Source organism: Astatotilapia calliptera, chromosome 14 (genome assembly GCF_964374335.1).
Source record: "Astatotilapia calliptera chromosome 14, fAstCal68.1, whole genome shotgun sequence".
Lineage (NCBI taxonomy): Eukaryota > Metazoa > Chordata > Actinopteri > Cichliformes > Cichlidae > Astatotilapia > Astatotilapia calliptera.
In genome coordinates, this window is record NC_137435.1 from 32,486,678 (window position 1) to 32,505,222 (window position 18,545).

Here is an 18,545-nt window from a genome sequence, read left to right on the forward strand (position 1 = left end):
GTAATTCTGACTATTACATATGTGGGTAGGTATTTTATAAGTGAATCATATATTGCATCCTACTTAATGTTGGAGAGGAGAAAGTTTGAGACTGCTTCCATCATGGTCAGTTTTCACCAAAACTGCTACTCACTCTTTGTCTTTACACACAAACAAAATGTAAACAGTGACACCTTCAATGACAATACGTTTTCACATACGCACCACATTTAACACTTCATAAACGGGTTGGTTCTGGTAGAAATCACCTCACACCGGTCCAATGTTGAGCCTCAGTGAAAGGGCTGAGACCAAGAAAAAAAAAAAAGGCTAACTCTGCGCCAATAAACTGAAGCCAGCTGCTTCTTACACGCAGAGAAGCACTTCAACTTTCCATTGCGTGAAACTACAAGAGAAGAATGTGCTTTTTCTTCTCTGTACATGTGCAGCGGCCCATTTCCAAGACTCAGGAAAATAAACTTGATTCCAATGCAGAGTGCAGGAACGAGCAGACCTCGCTGTAGGAGCAGCTCAGCAGCTGTACTATGCAGGACGTCGCGGAGCTCAATGGAAGGACTCAGTTAAAGCCCCCTCCCCAATCTCTCTCTCTCCATCAGGTTTTTATAATGCCAGTGAAGGCCCAATACTTCTGCTCCCATGATTGTGTGAGAGCCTTGCAGGCAGCTGCGTAGTGCTCTAATGGCTTGGTCGCAGACTAAACTGGCAGCACTGCCTTGGAACGAAAATAGTTCCTGGAAAACACAGCTCCATCAATGCCACCATTAGCTCAAATCTAACATTGTTTCAGCTCAACTACTATTATTACGCGTAACTGTCAATACAAGACCATTGCAGGAAAACGGTGAGGTCAAACATGGCCTCCGGTCACTGACATTTCCCAAAACAGGTCTAAATGTGAAACGGAAAGATCAATAGGGTGTGGAAGAATCATTTGTTTGTAGACACCTGCCAGTAAAGCTCACTTGGTGACAAACACACAAACAATACTGTTTCAGATTTTATTTCATTACAAAAGTAAAACATGCACAGCACACTGCCTTCTAAAGATACAGTGCAGGTATTTGCAATAAATAAGCATGAAAAAGAGCTGACGGTACTTCATGTTATGGAGTTTTATGCCAAGTGCACTTTATAATGCAAGGCCATTATTTTGTAGGGTCCATTAGACTGTCTTCTCTAACTAATCTGATAATCTGGTCATCTCGGCTGGCAGCCATCACATTTAGGTGAAAGCTTTATTCACCAACTCATCAGCAAGCACAAAATGCCTTCTATAAAAACAGGACTCGGCAGTTGGCAGCATCTGTGATTCAGTGCAGGGGCAGTATCATCACCCCCAAGATAGAAGATACTCACTCCACTTAAAAATAAGGTGGAGCTCGCAGGCAAACCCAGCTGAAGCTGGGAGGACAAACAGAACATGCAGCTCTCCTTGCTTTGTGTGTTTACTTTTACAAAATCTAATCAGAAAGCCTGCACTTCTCTGTGATCAGGTCATTGTTTAATTTCTATCTGTACATAAAAGTAAAGGTCACACCAAAATGTTGTGTTTGGACATCCTTAACAACATCCTCACACTGATGTGAGTGACGTGTAGCAGCAAAAGTCATTTGTGGTCCTTGTTAGAGCACGCTGGCAAAGTCTGTTATTACTGACACGATGTACGTCCAATCCAGTGGCTCCACTTGTGGAGTTAAGTGTGACTCTTTTCTGTCTCTGTACTCCTGAGCCACTCTGAGAAAGGCAAATTAAGAAACTTGTCTCAAAACTGCTAAGCCCTAGCCTGCGCTGCATGCCCGGCCTGCCTACGCTGCATGTAGGCGTGGTACACATCGAGGAACATGTCCTTGCACGGTATTTTCGCCTTCAGCTTGGAGCAGATGAGGAAGGAGCCGGCCATCTTGCGGTGGAGGGAGTAGGTCTCCTCAGGTGGAGGGGTGAGGCGGTGGCGGAGCATGACCGGGATGAGGCTCTGAACGCGCTGAGTGGTGCTCTGAGTGCCGAAGTCGAAGGGCTCGGCGGATGCGAAGGCTTCACCGAGAATCATCACCGCTTCCACGTGAGCATCTGCGAAGGCCTGTCGTGGAGCAGGAAGAAGAATTACAGCAGGCATGTTAATGTCAGAGCATTAAGTATGCATGATATCTTGGACTGTATATATAATTACATGCGTTTTCTTTAACTGAGTCATATTTCATATAATAAATGACACTTTAATAGCACACATAGGCTGATACACGCCAAAAGTACTTGCTTGTCTGCCTTCACACGCATCTGAACTTGAGTGACATCTCATTAAAAATCCATAGGGTTTAATAAGCCATATTCCACAATTAAGAGTGTGCTTATGGGAATTTTTGACCATTATTCCAGAAGCACATTTGTGAGATCAGACACGGATGTTGGACAAGAAGACCTAGCTAACAGTCTTCAATATCTATCGGGTTGAGGTCAAGCCAGTCAAATGGTAAATGGCCTGCATTTGTATAGCGCTTTTCTAGTCCTTAAGGACCCCAAAGCGCTTTACACTACATTCAGTCATTCACCCATTCACACACACACACATTCACACACTGGCGATAGCAAGCTACATTGTAGCCACAGCTGCCCTGGGGCGCACTGACAGAGGCGAGGCTGCCGGACACTGGCGCCACCGGGCCCTCTGACCACCACCAGTAGGCAAACATGGGGTTAGTATCTTGCCCAAGGATATTTGGCATGCAGCCAGGAGGCAGCCTGGGATCGAACCACCGACCTTCTGACTAGTGGCTGACCTGCTCTGCCACCTGAGCTACAGCCACCCCATAAAGTCAAGTTCTTCCACACCAAACTCACTCATCTGTGTCTTTAAGGACCTGCTTTGTGCACTGGTGTGCAGCTTCATGGCTGAGTTGCTTTCATTACCATTAACTTCCACTTTGTTAAATATCACAAACAGCTGACTGTGGAATATTTAGCAGAGAGGAAATTTCACGGCTGGACTTGTCGCACACGTGGCATCCTATGACAGTACCACGCTGGAATTTGCTGAGCCATTATTTCTTAAATGTTTGTAGAAGCAGTCTGCATGCCCAGGTGCTTGACCTTATACACCTGTGGCCATGGAAGTAGCTTAGATCTCCTCTTCAAGATCTTCTTCTTGTGCACCTCTAATCTGCTTTTACTGCAGCTGTAATTTTAAGACTGTGTGTAAAATCCACTGTTTCCCTTTGCCACATCTGCTCAAGCGTGTCAAAACAATGATGCTTCAACTTGAGGGGGACCGAGGAGCAAGGAGTCAAATCAGGTGAGTAAAGATTCCAATCGTGTGACCACAAAACTCCTGTTATTTCAGGTTGCTGTTTGCCAGCAAACAACAGCTTAAGTTTTTTCTACTTAATTTCCTCCCACGCTCCTGACCTGAAGCGCTGCCTTTGGGCTACAACACTGTGGACGACTCCTGCTTGGTCTCTGGGTTGTAACCAGAGAAATGACTGTCATTAGCAGTTTGATACAGAAGAGATGAAATAGCAGAAGGGCAACCTTAAATGTTTAGAACTGGACTTCCACAGAGCAGCAACTCTGCAAGCAGTCCTCGGGTGCATGACAAGAGACCCTTTAACTTGAAATGAGTCAAAGTTATAAATCAGGTAAGCATCATATTGCATTTATCTACTGAAAACAAAAGGGAGACTAGTGAAACGGGGTAAGAGCATAAGGGCTGTGCGCTGCAGTGAAACAGTGCTGAATGCAAACAAACTGAGAACACAAAAGAGACAAAAACAGATAAAGCATATCAAAAATAAGCAGCAGCAGCGACTAAAATAAAACTACCTTGGCCTCGAAGCCCGTCAGGAATTTCAGGTCCTTGGATTTGGAAAGAACGGTGGCTCGATCGCCGACAGAAGCTGCATAAATCACCTGAGCACACAACACAATCTTGTTTATTTACAGAGCTCCACTTTCAGGCTGAATGTGTGCACATGCATGCGACTGTTCACAATCTTTTTTTTTTGCCTTGGCTGACACAAAATTTAACCAAAGGCTCCGACGTTAAATTATTGAGAGAAACCTTGATGCATAAATCATGTTGCGAGGTTGACTGCGGGCAGATTTATCATACCTGTATGTAGTCGTCTGTGAAGGATTCTGGGTAGCTTCTGCACGCTCCAAAATCCAAAAGAACAACCTAAAGACAAGAGTGGAATGAATCTGCTGTATTTGACATCCCTATTAACATTTAACATTGGTTTAAACATGGCATGACTGCCCCACCTTGTTGGTGTCTGAGTTGTAGAAGAAGTTGGCCCAGTTTGGATCCGTCTGCATGAATCTGAACTCAAACAGCTCCCTGAGACACAGCTGCAGGATGCTGGAACAGATCTGAAGTGGAGAGAAGAGGCTTGTGTTCACCATCATGCTGTCATTTAACAATGTGACATTTCCTTCCACCCTTTGGATCCTATCCTGTGTAGCCTTCTCATGGTGCTGTGATTCCCTGCCACACTGTGTCCACTCTGTCTAAAATTTGTTGCCTTATCTCAGCTCTGAAACACATATTTCCACAGTGACACAGAGTATCACTTCCACACTGCACTGTAGGTGCTGCTGAATAATTTACCACCAAGTCATTTTGTTCTGAGAGATTTATATGAATCTGCACTTGTCAGAGTACAACACATGTCAAAACTTGTGATTAAATTGCTTTAAATTTTGTTACCAATTACGAATGGAAGGTGAAGACCTCGCAAACTCTACGCATATTTAAATTTAGACTTGGCAACAGGGTAAGTCTTTAACAAAAGCCTCGTATGGGGGCAGAGCTATCCGATCTGCTCCTGCTCATCAGAGGCTTTCAGCTCTAATTGGTTCCTACAATTAGAGCTCCAGACTGTCATGGACCTCTAATTGCAGGCTTCCCAGCCCAGGACTGCCCCGTGGATGATTTTCACTGAGTCTTCTGTAAAACTGGATGACCTTTACTTCACTATGCATATTTTAAACTGAAGCATCATAATGTGATTTTCTTTTCTTTCTTTTTTTTTTTTTAACCCAGTTGAGCATCACCACCACAATAACATCCCCTTGTATTCCAGCGCAGTTCAAACCCTAGCACCTAGACATCTGACAAATGAATGAAATTCACCTAACTGTTGAAGTAAAACACACCTGGTTCCTGGTCTCCTGGTCCAGCTCTACGCACATGTCCAGTGGGACGCCCTGCACCAGTTCCATGGCGAGCACCCTCTGGCCTGACAGCTCATCAATCACCTCGGGGACTTGGAAAAACTCATCTCCCTCCAGCAGTGATCTAAAGGCCGAGGTACGAGAGAGAGCAAGAAAAAAACAAAACAAAAAAAAACTTAATGATTTATGATTAGGTTATTTGCAAAATGGAAAATATGCAAAACCCAAAATATACAAAACCAATCTCAAATCACACGCAAAGACAGTTAAAATTAACTATACCATAACTGCCTGCATTATAATTAAGTAAAGATTACCAAGAAATGCTAAATGTGATGCTTGATTTACTAATTACACTTGAAATATATATAATCTGCCACCTCTACTGGTATACTGTACATTATAAAAAACAATACATCAGCTAGACGTGTACCCAGACAGCTTAGGTTGAATGTATATGTTCTGTGGCAGCTACCAGGACATAAGTATTAAGAATCCACCCTGTAACGTCAGTGTAGCTCAAACGGTACACAGCAGCACAACACCGGCCTGGGTTCAACAGAAACCTACCTGAACTTCTTGGCACATTGTGCTTCCCTCTTATAGTCACACTCCCATGCCAGTTCTCTCTGTAGAACCTCCAAGCTGCTGTCTGCAAACAGACCTGTGGAAAAATAAATGGTGCAAAGAAAACACACAGACCATGTCATCTTCTAACAGAGCAGGGTAGCTTCTGTCTAAAAATAATTCATATACTGCATGAGTTTGTAGCAGGGAGAACACAGAAAAAAATCAACATCAGGTTGTAGGCATTGCATTAAAAGTGTATTTTGGTATACTGGTGGGCTATAGGTAAAAGAAAATCCAGGCATTATTCAAGCTAAGCCTTGGGTTACCATATTTTTTTTTTATTTAGAGTGTTAATTGGGACAAAAATGAATTAATCCAATAGGGAGCGAGTAATCCCACAGGGCAACAGTCTGTGTCAGAGTTAAAATGTGAGTATTTGCCACCAACAAGCTACGATTGTCTTTGTAAGTGTCTGACAACATTGAAAAGGATCCCCAAAGAGTGTGCCTAACATTCAATATGAGTGTCAGTGTGAAAGCTCAGGGGAGGCACGGAGCTGCAGTGCAAACATGGGTGAGAAATGAAGAGAGATGTTTGGTGAAAGAGTGCAATGCGTACAGTTACCACAAAGAAAATAAACAACTGTAGCTGCACAAAGAAAACTACAGTCACAAAAACGCTACTTGCTTTAGCAAGTGTTGCTGCCACTGGATGAAATGCGAAGAGCTTGCTCCGCGCAGCAAACAGCTCCCATTTACAGATTATATTTTTATCAGCCGTGTAATTCCCTTCCTGACTTCTCGGTGTGTGGATCAATTTGTTTTTACATCTGACATTTTCTGATCTAGCAACCATTCTATTGAACACTAGGATGTGCATGGCTTTACAGATTATTTCTGCAGATTGCTGAAAAAAATAAAAACACTGAGCCATAAAACTCATCCTGTTTGCTGCTAAGGTTTTTGAGTGGGATATCTACTGCCAGCCAAACTGAAGAAGAAGTCTTAAGAACAAAAAAGCAGGGAGCAAAAAAAAGACCTGCCACAGATGGAGCTGTGCTCATGTCAAGTTATTCATTTGATCTGGCATCAAAGCGTGACGAGAGCGCAACTGACAAAAATAAGCACTTTTACTCTGACATGGACAGATGTCCCCAGGGATCTAATTATTCTCTCCCATCACATATTCTGTCATCTCTCCACTGTGGGTTAATAAAATAAAAGCTTAAAATCCAGTGTGGTCACTCAACTGGTTGCACCAATTATGCTCTGTAGCTACTACAAGCCATTATGCACCTATAATAACGGTGTCAGCAATCACTTAAACAACACAACTTTGAAAAGGTTTGTGGAAAGCCCTCAAACAGGTAAGTTGAAAACCACATAAACTACATAAATAAACTAATTACTTATTATTTTAGACAATTAATAAATAAATATGCAAATTCTTTATTAATAATGAAAGAATTATTACTGTCTGAAACAAGCCTCTCTTGGATAAAAAGCTAGTTTGACCTGCATCTATAGCACCACCTTGTGGTCTTAAATAGTGGAGACACTGGTTATGATTTACACATGGGTGAAAGTCATAGTATACAAACTTGCAATGTACAGTTGTTTTAAGATTACAAATAAATAAATAAATAAATGAATAAAAATCAGAATTTCTTATTGACTAAATACATCTTGCTGATTTTGAATCTGCTCTGAGGAAAGTCAGACACAAAAAGGACACTACAGAGTCCTGTAGTTGTTACCTTCTGGCAGAGCCACGCTCATTTTCAGTACTGCCATCAGGTTGTCTATGTCGCTGCGGATGCTCTCTGCCACACCAGGGTACTGAGAAGAATAAGTGACAAACAGACGGTCGAGTCCAATGCAGAGAGTGAAACGCAGACTGCGCAAGTGTGTCGATAAGCTTCTACCTGGATCTTCATGGCGATTTCTCTACCATCTTTTAAAACCCCGTGGTGGACTTGGCCAATAGAAGCTGCAGCGAATGGTTTGTCCTCAAAGGATGAGAGCTTTTCTCGCCAGCCTGGCCCCAGATCCTCCTCCAGAACTTTCTATACAGTCAGAAACACAGATTGCAGCACTGTCATACATCACACTGGGTAATGCTAAAGATCCCGAGCTATAGCACATGTAAGAAAAAGGCTTAAATAAGGTGTTTGGCAACCACGTGCTGCTACAACAGCACTGATCCGACATGAAGGACAGCGCACAATTCCTCCCAATAACAATCATGAAAACACCAAAAAGTGTAGTGAATAATGTTCTTAATGTAGAGATATTTGTGCATAGGGCTGCCTGAAAAGCTCAACTTTTTATTACAACAATATAGGCATTTACAAACTATCCAAATGGCCTTTTATGATAAGAAAATAAAAGGCCAAACTGGTGCTGTAGTATCTACACATTAATCTTTTTGCATAGTAGGTGAAAACTATATGAAATCATCAGAAAATTAAAGCAATGAATACATAGCTGAAGTAGTTGTAAATCCAGTTCCATAACAAGATACTGCATCCAAATAATTGTCCGTCTTTCTGTGTTAGACCTGTAATAGACTGGTGTACTGGTTTAGAGAGTGCTCTACCTCTTTCCCTGTAACAGCTAGGATAGGCTCCAGCCTCCTACAACCCTGAATTGCATAAGTGGTTAAGGAAACGGATGGATGGGTATTGTTTGAAATCCATTTATGAGTGCCTATGGAGAGTTAAAGAAGTAGATGCTGTAGAGGGTAAACCAGCCACAATGCAGGAGTGGTTATAGGCTCAAAAACAATCATGTTTTTAAGAGACCTGAGCAACTGAGATGCACAAGATATTTAACAGGCAACAGTGTCACCCGCTATGCATGACAGGATACATGTCAGGATGAGGTTCAGACTTGTGGCGCATTCAAAGTGACGTATAAATAGAATTACTTGTCGTCTAGTAAGAATCCTGTTATGGAAAGGCAAACAGGATGCTCATTCAGACATAAAGCCACTTTGTTTAGATACTGTCAGAAATTACTGGAAAGGAATGTGCTGCAGTGGTTTGAATCACAATTATGTAATAATCTCCAGTTTGTTCATGTAAATGGGCAGTTGTCGTCACACACTGTGGTTAATTATGGAGTTCCACAGGGTTCTGTGCCAAGACTGATTTTATTCACATTGTACATGGTTCCTTCAGGCTGTATCATTAGAAGGCACAGCATGCATTTCATTGCTAGGCAGATAGATGATACCCAGCTCTATCTATCCATGAAGCCAGATAACAAAACAATTAGTTAAACTGCAGAAATGTCTTAAAGACATAAAGACCTGGATGACCTCCAGTTTCTGTTAGGATCATTGGTTTTTAGAATCTTGGTTTTGCGTTTGTAATTTCTTTAGACTATATTATTCTTTGGGTTTTTTTGGATTCTCTAATGTTTTATTTGGCTCTCTTGTATTTTGTTGTGAGTTTTCTTTAGCATTTATTATAACCTTTGTAGTGTCTGCTTATATTCTGGCTCTTCTTATTAGTTTTGGAACATTTCATTATTATCTTTTTGTGATCCCCTTGTTTCCCCAGTCAGCCCCCCCATGTCTGTCCGCTCTGCATGTGTTAGTCAGTTTCTGTACAAGATGATTCCTGTTTTACTGTGATAGTCTCTTGTCTCGTGTGCGTTATGTTCAGTCTAACTTCCCTTGTCTTGTTATTCATGATTTCCCGCCCGGAAGTGTCTCCACTTCCCCTAATCACCCTCCTGCTTATAGACAGTATCTGTCTCCCTCTGTCCTTCGTCAGTGTACTGTTCATTTCATTTCCCTGGTGTAGTCCGTTTCCTGGTCTTCGTTCCCTAGCATCTCAGCTCCTTAGTGAGTTTCATTTGGCTTAGTTTTGTGTTTTGCCTCATGAGATTTTTAACAGCTCAATAAAGGGCTCGCCTTTTTAAAAACTGCCACCTACTTGTGTTGCACCTTGGGTCCTCACACATCATATTCTGAAAATTTCCTGCTTCTAAGATTAGATAAAACTGGTCGTGGCAGATGGCTGCCCCTTCCCGAGCCTGGTTCTACCAGAGGTTTCTTCCACTTAAAGGGGGGGGTGGTTCCTTTCCACTGTCGCCAACTACTTGCTCATGGTAGGGTCACCCTATTGTTGGGGTTTTCTCTCTATTATTATACGGTCTTTCCCCTTACAGTCTTGAGGAGACTGTTGTTTTCATTTCAAGCTTTGCAAATAAAACTGAATTGAAATAATTGTGTGAAAATAGCTGAAGAGCCAGTAACAGGTCTTGGGCTTACAGTCATCTGCCATGTGGGCATGAAGTCTGCACTCTGTCGGACCCTCTCAAAGATCTTCTGCAGTTGGGGGTTGATAAAGGAGTTGTCTGAAGAGAAAAAGCCACTGTCAGAAAAATCCTGTGAGGACATCTAAAGAGCATTTTGCGTGCAGCCCGTGTTACAGCGTGTACCTTGTATGCTGAGCATCTGGCCTATCTTGAGAGCAGCTCCACGGACCTTACACAGAGTGCTGACTATTCTCTCAGCATTGGCCTCTGACAGGAAGGGAGAGTCGAGCAGGGAGCTTACATCTGTAAACAGAAGCAGTATTAGTAATGATATTAGGTGCAACATATTAAGAGTATCATAGCATGACAGAAGTCATTTATTTCATTTAAACTGGTGCATGTAAATAAGCTCTGGCCTTAAACTGAGACAACTGTGGATAGTGGAGCATAAAAGCTGAGGCAGTGGTACATCATCAAGCACTGCTCATTTAACACATATTACAGGGAGTGCAGAATTATTAGGCAAATGAGTAATTTGTCCACATCATCCTCTTCATGCATGTTGTCTTACCCCGAGCTGTATAGGCTCGAAAGCCTACTACCAATTAAGCATATTAGGTGATGTGCATCTCTGTAATGAGAAGGGGTGTGGTCTAATGACATCAACACCCTATATCAGGTGTGCATAATTATTAGGCAACGTCCTTTCCTTTGGCAAAATGGGTCAAAAGAAGGACTTGACAGGCTCAGAAAAGTCAAAAATAGTGAGATATCTTGCAGAGGGATGCAGCAGTCTCAAAATTGCAAAGCTTCTGAAGCGTGATCATCGAACAATCAAGCGTTTCATTCAAAATAGTCAACAGGGTCGCAAGAAGCGTGTGGAAAAACCAAGGCGCAAAATAACTGCCCATGAACTGAGAAAAGTCAAGCGTGCAGCTGCCAAGATGCCACTTGCCACCAGTTTGGCCATATTTCAGAGCTGCAACATCACTGGAGTGCCCAAAAGCACAAGGTGTGCAATACTCAGAGACATGGCCAAGGTAAGAAAGGCTGAAAGACGACCACCACTGAACAAGACACACAAGCTGAAACGTCAAGACTGGGCCAAGAAATATCTCAAGACTGATTTTTCTAAGGTTTTATGGACTGATGAAATGAGAGTGAGTCTTGATGGGCCAGATGGATGGGCCCGTGGCTGGATTGGTAAAGGGCAGAGAGCTCCAGTCCGACTCAGACACCAGCAAGGTGGAGGTGGAGTACTGGTTTGGGCTGGTATCATCAAAGATGAGCTTGTGGGGCCTTTTCGGGTTGAGGATGGAGTCAAGCTCAACTCCCAGTCCTACTGCCAGTTTCTGGAAGACACCTTCTTCAAGCAGTGGTACAGGAAGAAGTCTGCATCCTTCAAGAAAAACATGATTTTCATGCAGGACAATGCTTCATCACACGCGTCCAAGTACTCCACAGCGTGGCTGGCAAGAAAGGGTATAAAAGAAGAAAAACTAATGACATGGCCACCTTGTTCACCTGATCTGAACCCCATTGAGAACCTGTGGTCCATCATCAAATGTGAGATTTACAAGGAGGGAAAACAGTACACCTCTCTGAACAGTGTCTGGAAGGCTGTGGTTGCTGCTGCACGCAATGTTGATGGTGAACAGATCAAAACACTGGCAGAATCCATGGATGGCAGGCTTTTGAGTGTCCTTGCAAAGAAAGGTGGCTATATTGGTCGCTGATTTGTTTTTGTTTTGTTTTTGAATGTCAGAAATGTATATTTGTGAATGTGGAGATGTTATATTGGTTTCACTGGTAAAAATAAATAATTTAAATGGGTATATATTTGTTTTTTGTTAAGTTGCCTAATAATTATGCACAGTAATAGTCACCTGCACACACAGATATCCCCCTAAAATAGCTAAAACTAACAACAAACTAAAAACTACTTCCAAAAACATTCAGCTTTGATATTAATGAGTTTTTTGGGTTCATTGAGAACATGGTTGGTGTTCAATAATAAAATTATTCCTCAAAAATACAACTTGCCTAATAATTCTGCACTCCCTGTAAAGCCGTTATAAATTCTTGTTAGCATATCTGATCTAAAGCCTGTCCTGGGCCTATCGGGTATTGACACATTAGAAACAACTCAAGGTTTACCAGGCGTCCATCTGTCTGCTGAATCTGCCAAGAGTGTAGGACACAAGGCTCGTTTACAGGATGGAAGGAGAGAACAGCAGTAAAACATCTTTACCTGCTTTTTGTTTGCCTCCTAGTGACTGCTTTGCCACTTCTGCAATGGCACCGATTCCCAGCCCTACCGCCAATCCTGCAGCAGAGGGACAGAAGCAATTTTAACTGCAGGGCCCTTGAAGACATGCTAGAGGAAACCACCAATCCCACACAGATGTTGCTGCTATGTAGCAGGATGGAAGTATACTCCACTACCCCACATATTTTACCACACCTTTAACTCTTCTTGACTTCTGATGATTAAGAAGCAAGAATTTTATTTTTATTGTAACAGTGGTAAGCTAATAACCAACAGTTGTCAATGAGAAAACAAATAAAGTATTGTTAATAGACTCCAAGAATATCCATAAGTGACTGAATGTGTCTCATCAGAACTGTTAGGTTTACATTGAAGGCTTCATAATGGGATTGATTTGTAGATTTCACACCATAGGCTCAAGGTTACATTAGTATTCAGGAAATTCCTCACATGAAGCACAATTTCACAGATTCTAAGTGGGGAAAAGAGCCTCCAACATTTCAATCAGCAGTCAAATCACTAAACAATAGTGACGGCAGAATGGACCATACATGCCTCAACAAGTCAACTAATCAAAAAGTTTTTTTGTTTGTTTTTTTTTTTAACAGGAAAAAAAGAAAACACTCAACACCAGAGCTTCAAAGTACTGACGAGTCATTTCTCCAGTTACTTACTGAACATTTTTTTCTGAAATTTTCATTTAAAATCTATTTTTGTGGTGTAAGAAAAATTCATTCAGTTGTGTCTTTGTCCACACCTGACATCATGGAACATATTGCATTTATTAAGCAAAGCCCCCCCCCCCCCCTTTTTTTTTTTCTTTGCAACTAAAGATGGTCACCGAGTTATGATTCAAGTCATTCTTATGTCACCACTTGATATACTTGGGTTTCCCAGCTTAGACATTTTAGTGAACGATCATCTTTGTCCGACGGCTCCTGGAGTCAATTTGAAACCCAGAGACAAACTGAGCAGGTAAACAAAAACAGATTATTCTCACCCCCGAAATTAACCAGCCTGCTGATTCTTGTGGCGGGCACCTTTCTCTCTTTGGCACGGTCGCTCAGCTGCAGAAAGTCAAACATGTGAATGAAAAAAAATGTTATTAATTATATCTGTAGTGGTGACTGACTCTTTTCCAACTCTTCCAGCATCTCACTTTACTGCAGAAATAGGACTAAAAAGACCTCGTGAACTCTGGGAACAATGACATGTGGGTGGAAGAGAAAAAATATATACCTTTTACAGAACACACATAAAGAAATCATTATTAAAATATAATTTAAACGAACACTAAAAGTCAAAAAGACTGAATATGTACACAAACTCATTAGATAAATATTATGGGTTTTGACCATCTGTTCATTCACTCAAATAAGATGAAATGTATGAACTCAAAGTAATATAACGATATACATCCACAATAATGCATATTATTAATTGTATCTGTCTGCATGTGTGTATACAGTTAGCTCCATAAGCATTCTCTGTTTGCATTCCCACATGACATAAAATCAAATAATGCACTGATATGAAGTGCAGACTTTTTAAATTCAAGGTCTTTAACAAAAGTATTGCATTAACCGTTTAGGAATTCACATCACTTTTAGATACATTTTCAGAGGCCCAAACATAACAGGACAAACATAATAAAGACCATCCAGAATATATGGATTCTTTTGAATATTTGGATGAAAATTTTTTGTAGTACACAACTGCCTGAAGCCTAGAATCCATGGACATCACCAAATGCTGTGTTTCCTTACTTGCTCCGGGCCTTTATTGCAGCTGAATCCAGTTGCTGTTTGTTTGCGGGTCTCTATGAATTCATTTTTGTATTTGATAATTGAAACGCTGTTCTAATGGGTTGGGATGAGATGGTCATTGAACAATCTGCATCGGGAAGCTCTTGGTAGCTTCTGCAGTTTGCTTTGGGTCAAGACATTTGGTTGAATCTGATCAGAGCACACACAGCACCATATTGTAAACCCTCTGCACTTCCATCCATCAAGGCATCTTTTGACTGTAGACTTTGATGATGATAAGCATACGTCTACAAGGGTCGAGGTGTGCCTCAACTTAGTTAGATGATGTGACGTTGACCATTTAGTTGTCTTCTGGGGTTTTTTGGGCCTTTTTGTTATTGCTGAGCTGGTCAGTTCATTCAATACATTTAAGTTTTTCTTTTAGGTTTGATGAAGTGTTAAGCAATGAAGTGTTAATGAAAAGGATCAGAACACAATGCAAAAATAAAGGCAGAGCCCTGTTAATTTGATTTTGTGTTCTGTTTTGGTACCATTTTTTAATAAATTTGTTTGATTTGCCTTCTAAGAGGAGCATTCAGTTTAGGTAAATGAGGACCATTTTATATTGATGCCAAGATTTTTACATTAGCAGGAATGTCACACAACATGATTGTAAAAGCAGAGTTATGCTTTTCTGACAATGAAATAAAAATATTTTTAGGAGCCACTAAAGTAATCGTGCAGGACTATATAACACTTTTATTAAACCCAATGAATTAAAGCTGAACGTCTGCAGCTCAGTCACACTCTTATCATTTGGTTTAATTCCATTGTGGTGGTGTACAGAGGCAAAACCACAAAACTTTTCATTGTTCAAAACCTTTTGGACCTGACTATTTGCACACGGGCGTCCTCAAACCAACCTTCTGTTTGACAGGTTTGGCCAATGCCTGCTTTGCCTCCCGGGCTTTCTTGATGTCCTCAGGTGTGAGCTTGGCCACAACAGTGTTGTGGCGAGACCTGCTCTGGAAGTAGTACCGGTGGAGGGCCGAGGTGTTGTGAAGGAAGCGAGCACCCTGCCCAGGCCAGCCTGCGCCGCCTCCTGCCATTCCTGATTTAGGAGATACCCCTAATGCAGAGAGAAGAAAAAAAAATACAATACTTATGGGCCAAAAACTGGCTGAAATATACACGCCACGTGGTATGGAGGCCTTAAGGATGCTATTTTCTTTTTTTTTTAATGTGTATTTGTTAAACTTAAAAAGACCAGTACCTAAATAAATGGTTTCTTTATATTTGTTGAGGCAAACATTCTGGATAAAAAGGAGCAATGCTGGAAACCAAACAATACCATTTCTATATTCTTACCGTAAACCTCTGTTAGTGCATCCGATATTCGATAAACACTCAGTAATACCTGTGTGCATCTGTGCTGCAGGTCCCGTTTCTGTTTGGCTGTGCTCCCCTTCAGCAGGGGGGAAATGGGACCCCACAGCCCATTTGGCTGCTTCTTCAGGGTCCATATTCTCCCAGCCCTCCGCATCCGGAAACACATCCTCCTGTACTGACTGCTGCTGCACAAACACACACACACACAAAAAGAAATTGCTGAGTGAACTATTGTAGTGCCGGTTTAGGGAGCAGTGTAATCCAAGTTTTTGTAGCTATAATTTGCAGATTGTGGGTTTGCAGCCCTCTCTCATTTAAAAGAGCATCAGTAAGTGACTGAAGTCATTATTTACAGGTAACAAGACAAAAAATATACAATGACATGTCAAGTTTTAGCCTGTCAGATGAAATGTTGTATAGGTTAGAACTTTTGCTTATAATCAGGTTAGGTTAAGAGTTTGGCACTTTTATCTACCCCTTCAGAAGTAAAAGGTTTGGGAATACAGAAATGTCAGTGAACAATCTCACAAAAATGTGAGTACCTATATGTCTGCCTCTTCCACTACACACAGATTGAAGCAGGCAGCAACCTTTAACTAAAGGGGATTAAATCAGCTGTTTTCAAGACAAGCAAAGAACAGAGTGTTTTGTTTATTTGTTTTTTAATTATGACATTAATGGCTCCTTTTATGTATGACTTGTTTTGCATTTAGAGCTTATTTTTTACTTTCTGCTTATTTTTCAGTTAAATTCACCTGACTGCTGCCACCCATAAATGTGCCAACCAGTCCTTCTACCACATCCTGAGCAACTTTGACCCCTGCTCCCAGGGAAGAGTTGCAGGCCATTAATTGGAGCTGCTCGCCTTGAGTGGAGACCAGTGAAGAGCCCACTTTACCAGCTCCTCGCAGCACCTTCAGGACTTCTGACAGCATCACTTCAAACACAGAGGAGGGAGAGAGGAGGACTCAAGTTACAGGTTATGAGACGTTTGAGTGACAATACAGGAAAATGCCAGCATACAAAACAGCAAACACACACACACCATACTCTAAAATTGATAATTTATAGAAAATGTAGAAGTTTGAGACCTCAGATATAAATGTAAAAGAAATAGTTCTGGGCAAAAACTGCAAGATGATCATCACCCCGTTTAACCTTGAATATACACAGCTGCCCATTTTATAAGAGGGAGGTGTCACGTGTAGCCTCCTAACTGTAAGCCACACCACATATAGGCAAAGTATGTTTGCAAGAAATGTCAGAATTAAAGAAAACGACACATGCATCCAACTGGGAATGTCAACTAGCTATTAAGTTAGCTCCTGGTGTTATCCAGGTTGTGTAACTAGTGGACTCGCAGACTAGCTAGCTAACGGTATCTAAATTAGACCCAAGTTAACAACAGGTATACGGAGAAGTGCTGAATGAAAACAAAATAATGTTCCCAAATTAAGTAACTCACTTTTTTCCTATCGCTATTTTTCCAGGTTTATCTCAGTGGCTGCCCACTTCCACGACTGCAGAGTGGAATGATCTATTTTGCAACGAGTCGACACCCGGAAGTTAAAATTTGACTAACTTGACTGCGAACCAATCACAGGGTGAATAGGCGTGAAGAAAGACGGGAAGCGTATTCGTTTAACGAATGGTAGTGCAGAACGCCAGCCTATAGGAAGGTTGTATCTGAACAGTCTGTCCAATTACAAACCGTATTAGGCGGGACTGAGCGGAGCAGCTACCAATGAGAAGCAGGGGTGTCATGCGTGTAGTTATGGTTACCAAACCGGAGAATTGAATTAATACGCAGACGTTTTCTTTTCATTTATAAAATTCAGGTAAAGTTGAGAGATTTTGTTCAATTTGTCCTTTTGTCTGTTTGCACCTGCCTCACCATTATCTGCCATAATATACTGACCTTTTGCACATATATGTATATACTTCTTCACTTTTTCAAATATCAACTTAAAGATGTTCAACACATTGTTTTTCACTTCTACTATTCTTTAGAATGAAACATATTTATTACTGTAACCAGACTGCATTTATTTAGACATCAGTCATTACTTTATGGTTGAATTTTGTCCTTCCGTGAGGCTGACATACAGTACTGCTATGGGGCAGTCAGGTCTCTTCATGCGTGTAAATGCAGAGAGAAGGTCTTTCTGCAGTGTGAATCATTTGGGGTTTTTTTCAGCTAGTTTTCATTTTGGTATTTATTTATGACAGAATTCCCATGGGCCTCATGATCCCTCTTGTGTCAACACTTTTATGTTTTTTTGTTATTTATTTATTTTTTTCTTACAACCAGCATTTCTATTTTACACAGAAAAAAAGGGAATCCAATGAAAAATCTGACGTTACATTATGGATTTAGAAAATGTTCCTGCTGTAATTATGGGTGGTCTATTGATTGACACTGAGAGTTATTGCACATTTTATGAAATTGCTGGGCAGTAAAACTTTATGCTCTGTATTAACTAGATCTGTATAATTAATAAAAATGATTAAAAGTTAAATGTTTTAACTATGGTCCTGATCCAGGCTGGTAAACAAAATTGCAGATGGATTATTGAAATATGTCCAAAAATAAATGACTATAAGCCAAAAAAAGACTGTACAATTCTAATGAGTTTGAAAGCCAATATTTGACATGATCACCTTTATTCTTCAACACAGTCTGAACAGAATGTCTTTAGTCTTCAGGAATAGTTCTCCAGGCTCCTTGAAGGACATTCAAAGCTCTTCTTTGGATGTTACTGCACTTTGTTGGCATCACACGCTATATTATGCCTGTCAAACTGTGTTATCTTTCATTTTTCATAGATTCAACTAAAACTAGTAGTGTTTTTTGCAGACTGCTTGTAATAAAGTATCTAAAGATATGATTTAAAATTGCTTATTTGCTAAATTGTCTGCTATGTCTAGACACAACACTGGTTAATCCCTTGAGTTTGGCACTTTTTTATGCTTAAATTACTCAGTGTTTACTATCTTAACAAAACAAAAACATCCCTAATCACTGCACAATAATACAATAAAAACTGTTACCACTGATTAACTTTAAATAACAAACAATTGGTTCTTTTTATAGATATGGATATTTTATGGATAGTTCTACTACCTGATGAGTTACAG

General features: G+C 40.9%; 1 protein-coding gene across 2 annotated transcripts; it reads right to left on the reverse strand.

The window, feature by feature from the left end:
- Positions 1–984: 984 nt before the first annotated feature.
- coq8b (coenzyme Q8B) lies at positions 985–17,010 on the reverse strand. Of its 2 annotated transcripts, none has more exons than XM_026193116.2 (16): positions 16,873–17,010; positions 16,163–16,344; positions 15,436–15,589; positions 14,942–15,147; positions 13,274–13,340; positions 12,256–12,330; positions 10,188–10,307; positions 10,018–10,103; positions 7,661–7,801; positions 7,493–7,574; positions 5,737–5,830; positions 5,149–5,290; positions 4,255–4,362; positions 4,103–4,168; positions 3,814–3,900; positions 985–2,077 (listed from the first exon to the last, which is right to left on the reverse strand). In XM_026193116.2, coding segments are annotated over exons 1-16 (1,917 nt in total). In that variant the 5' UTR covers positions 16,874–17,010; the 3' UTR covers positions 985–1,771. The 2 variants fall into 2 exon arrangements, with proteins under 2 accessions (XP_026048901.1, XP_026048900.1); XM_026193115.2 differs by having other exon boundaries at positions 15,436–15,592.
- Positions 17,011–18,545: the final 1,535 nt, after the last annotated feature.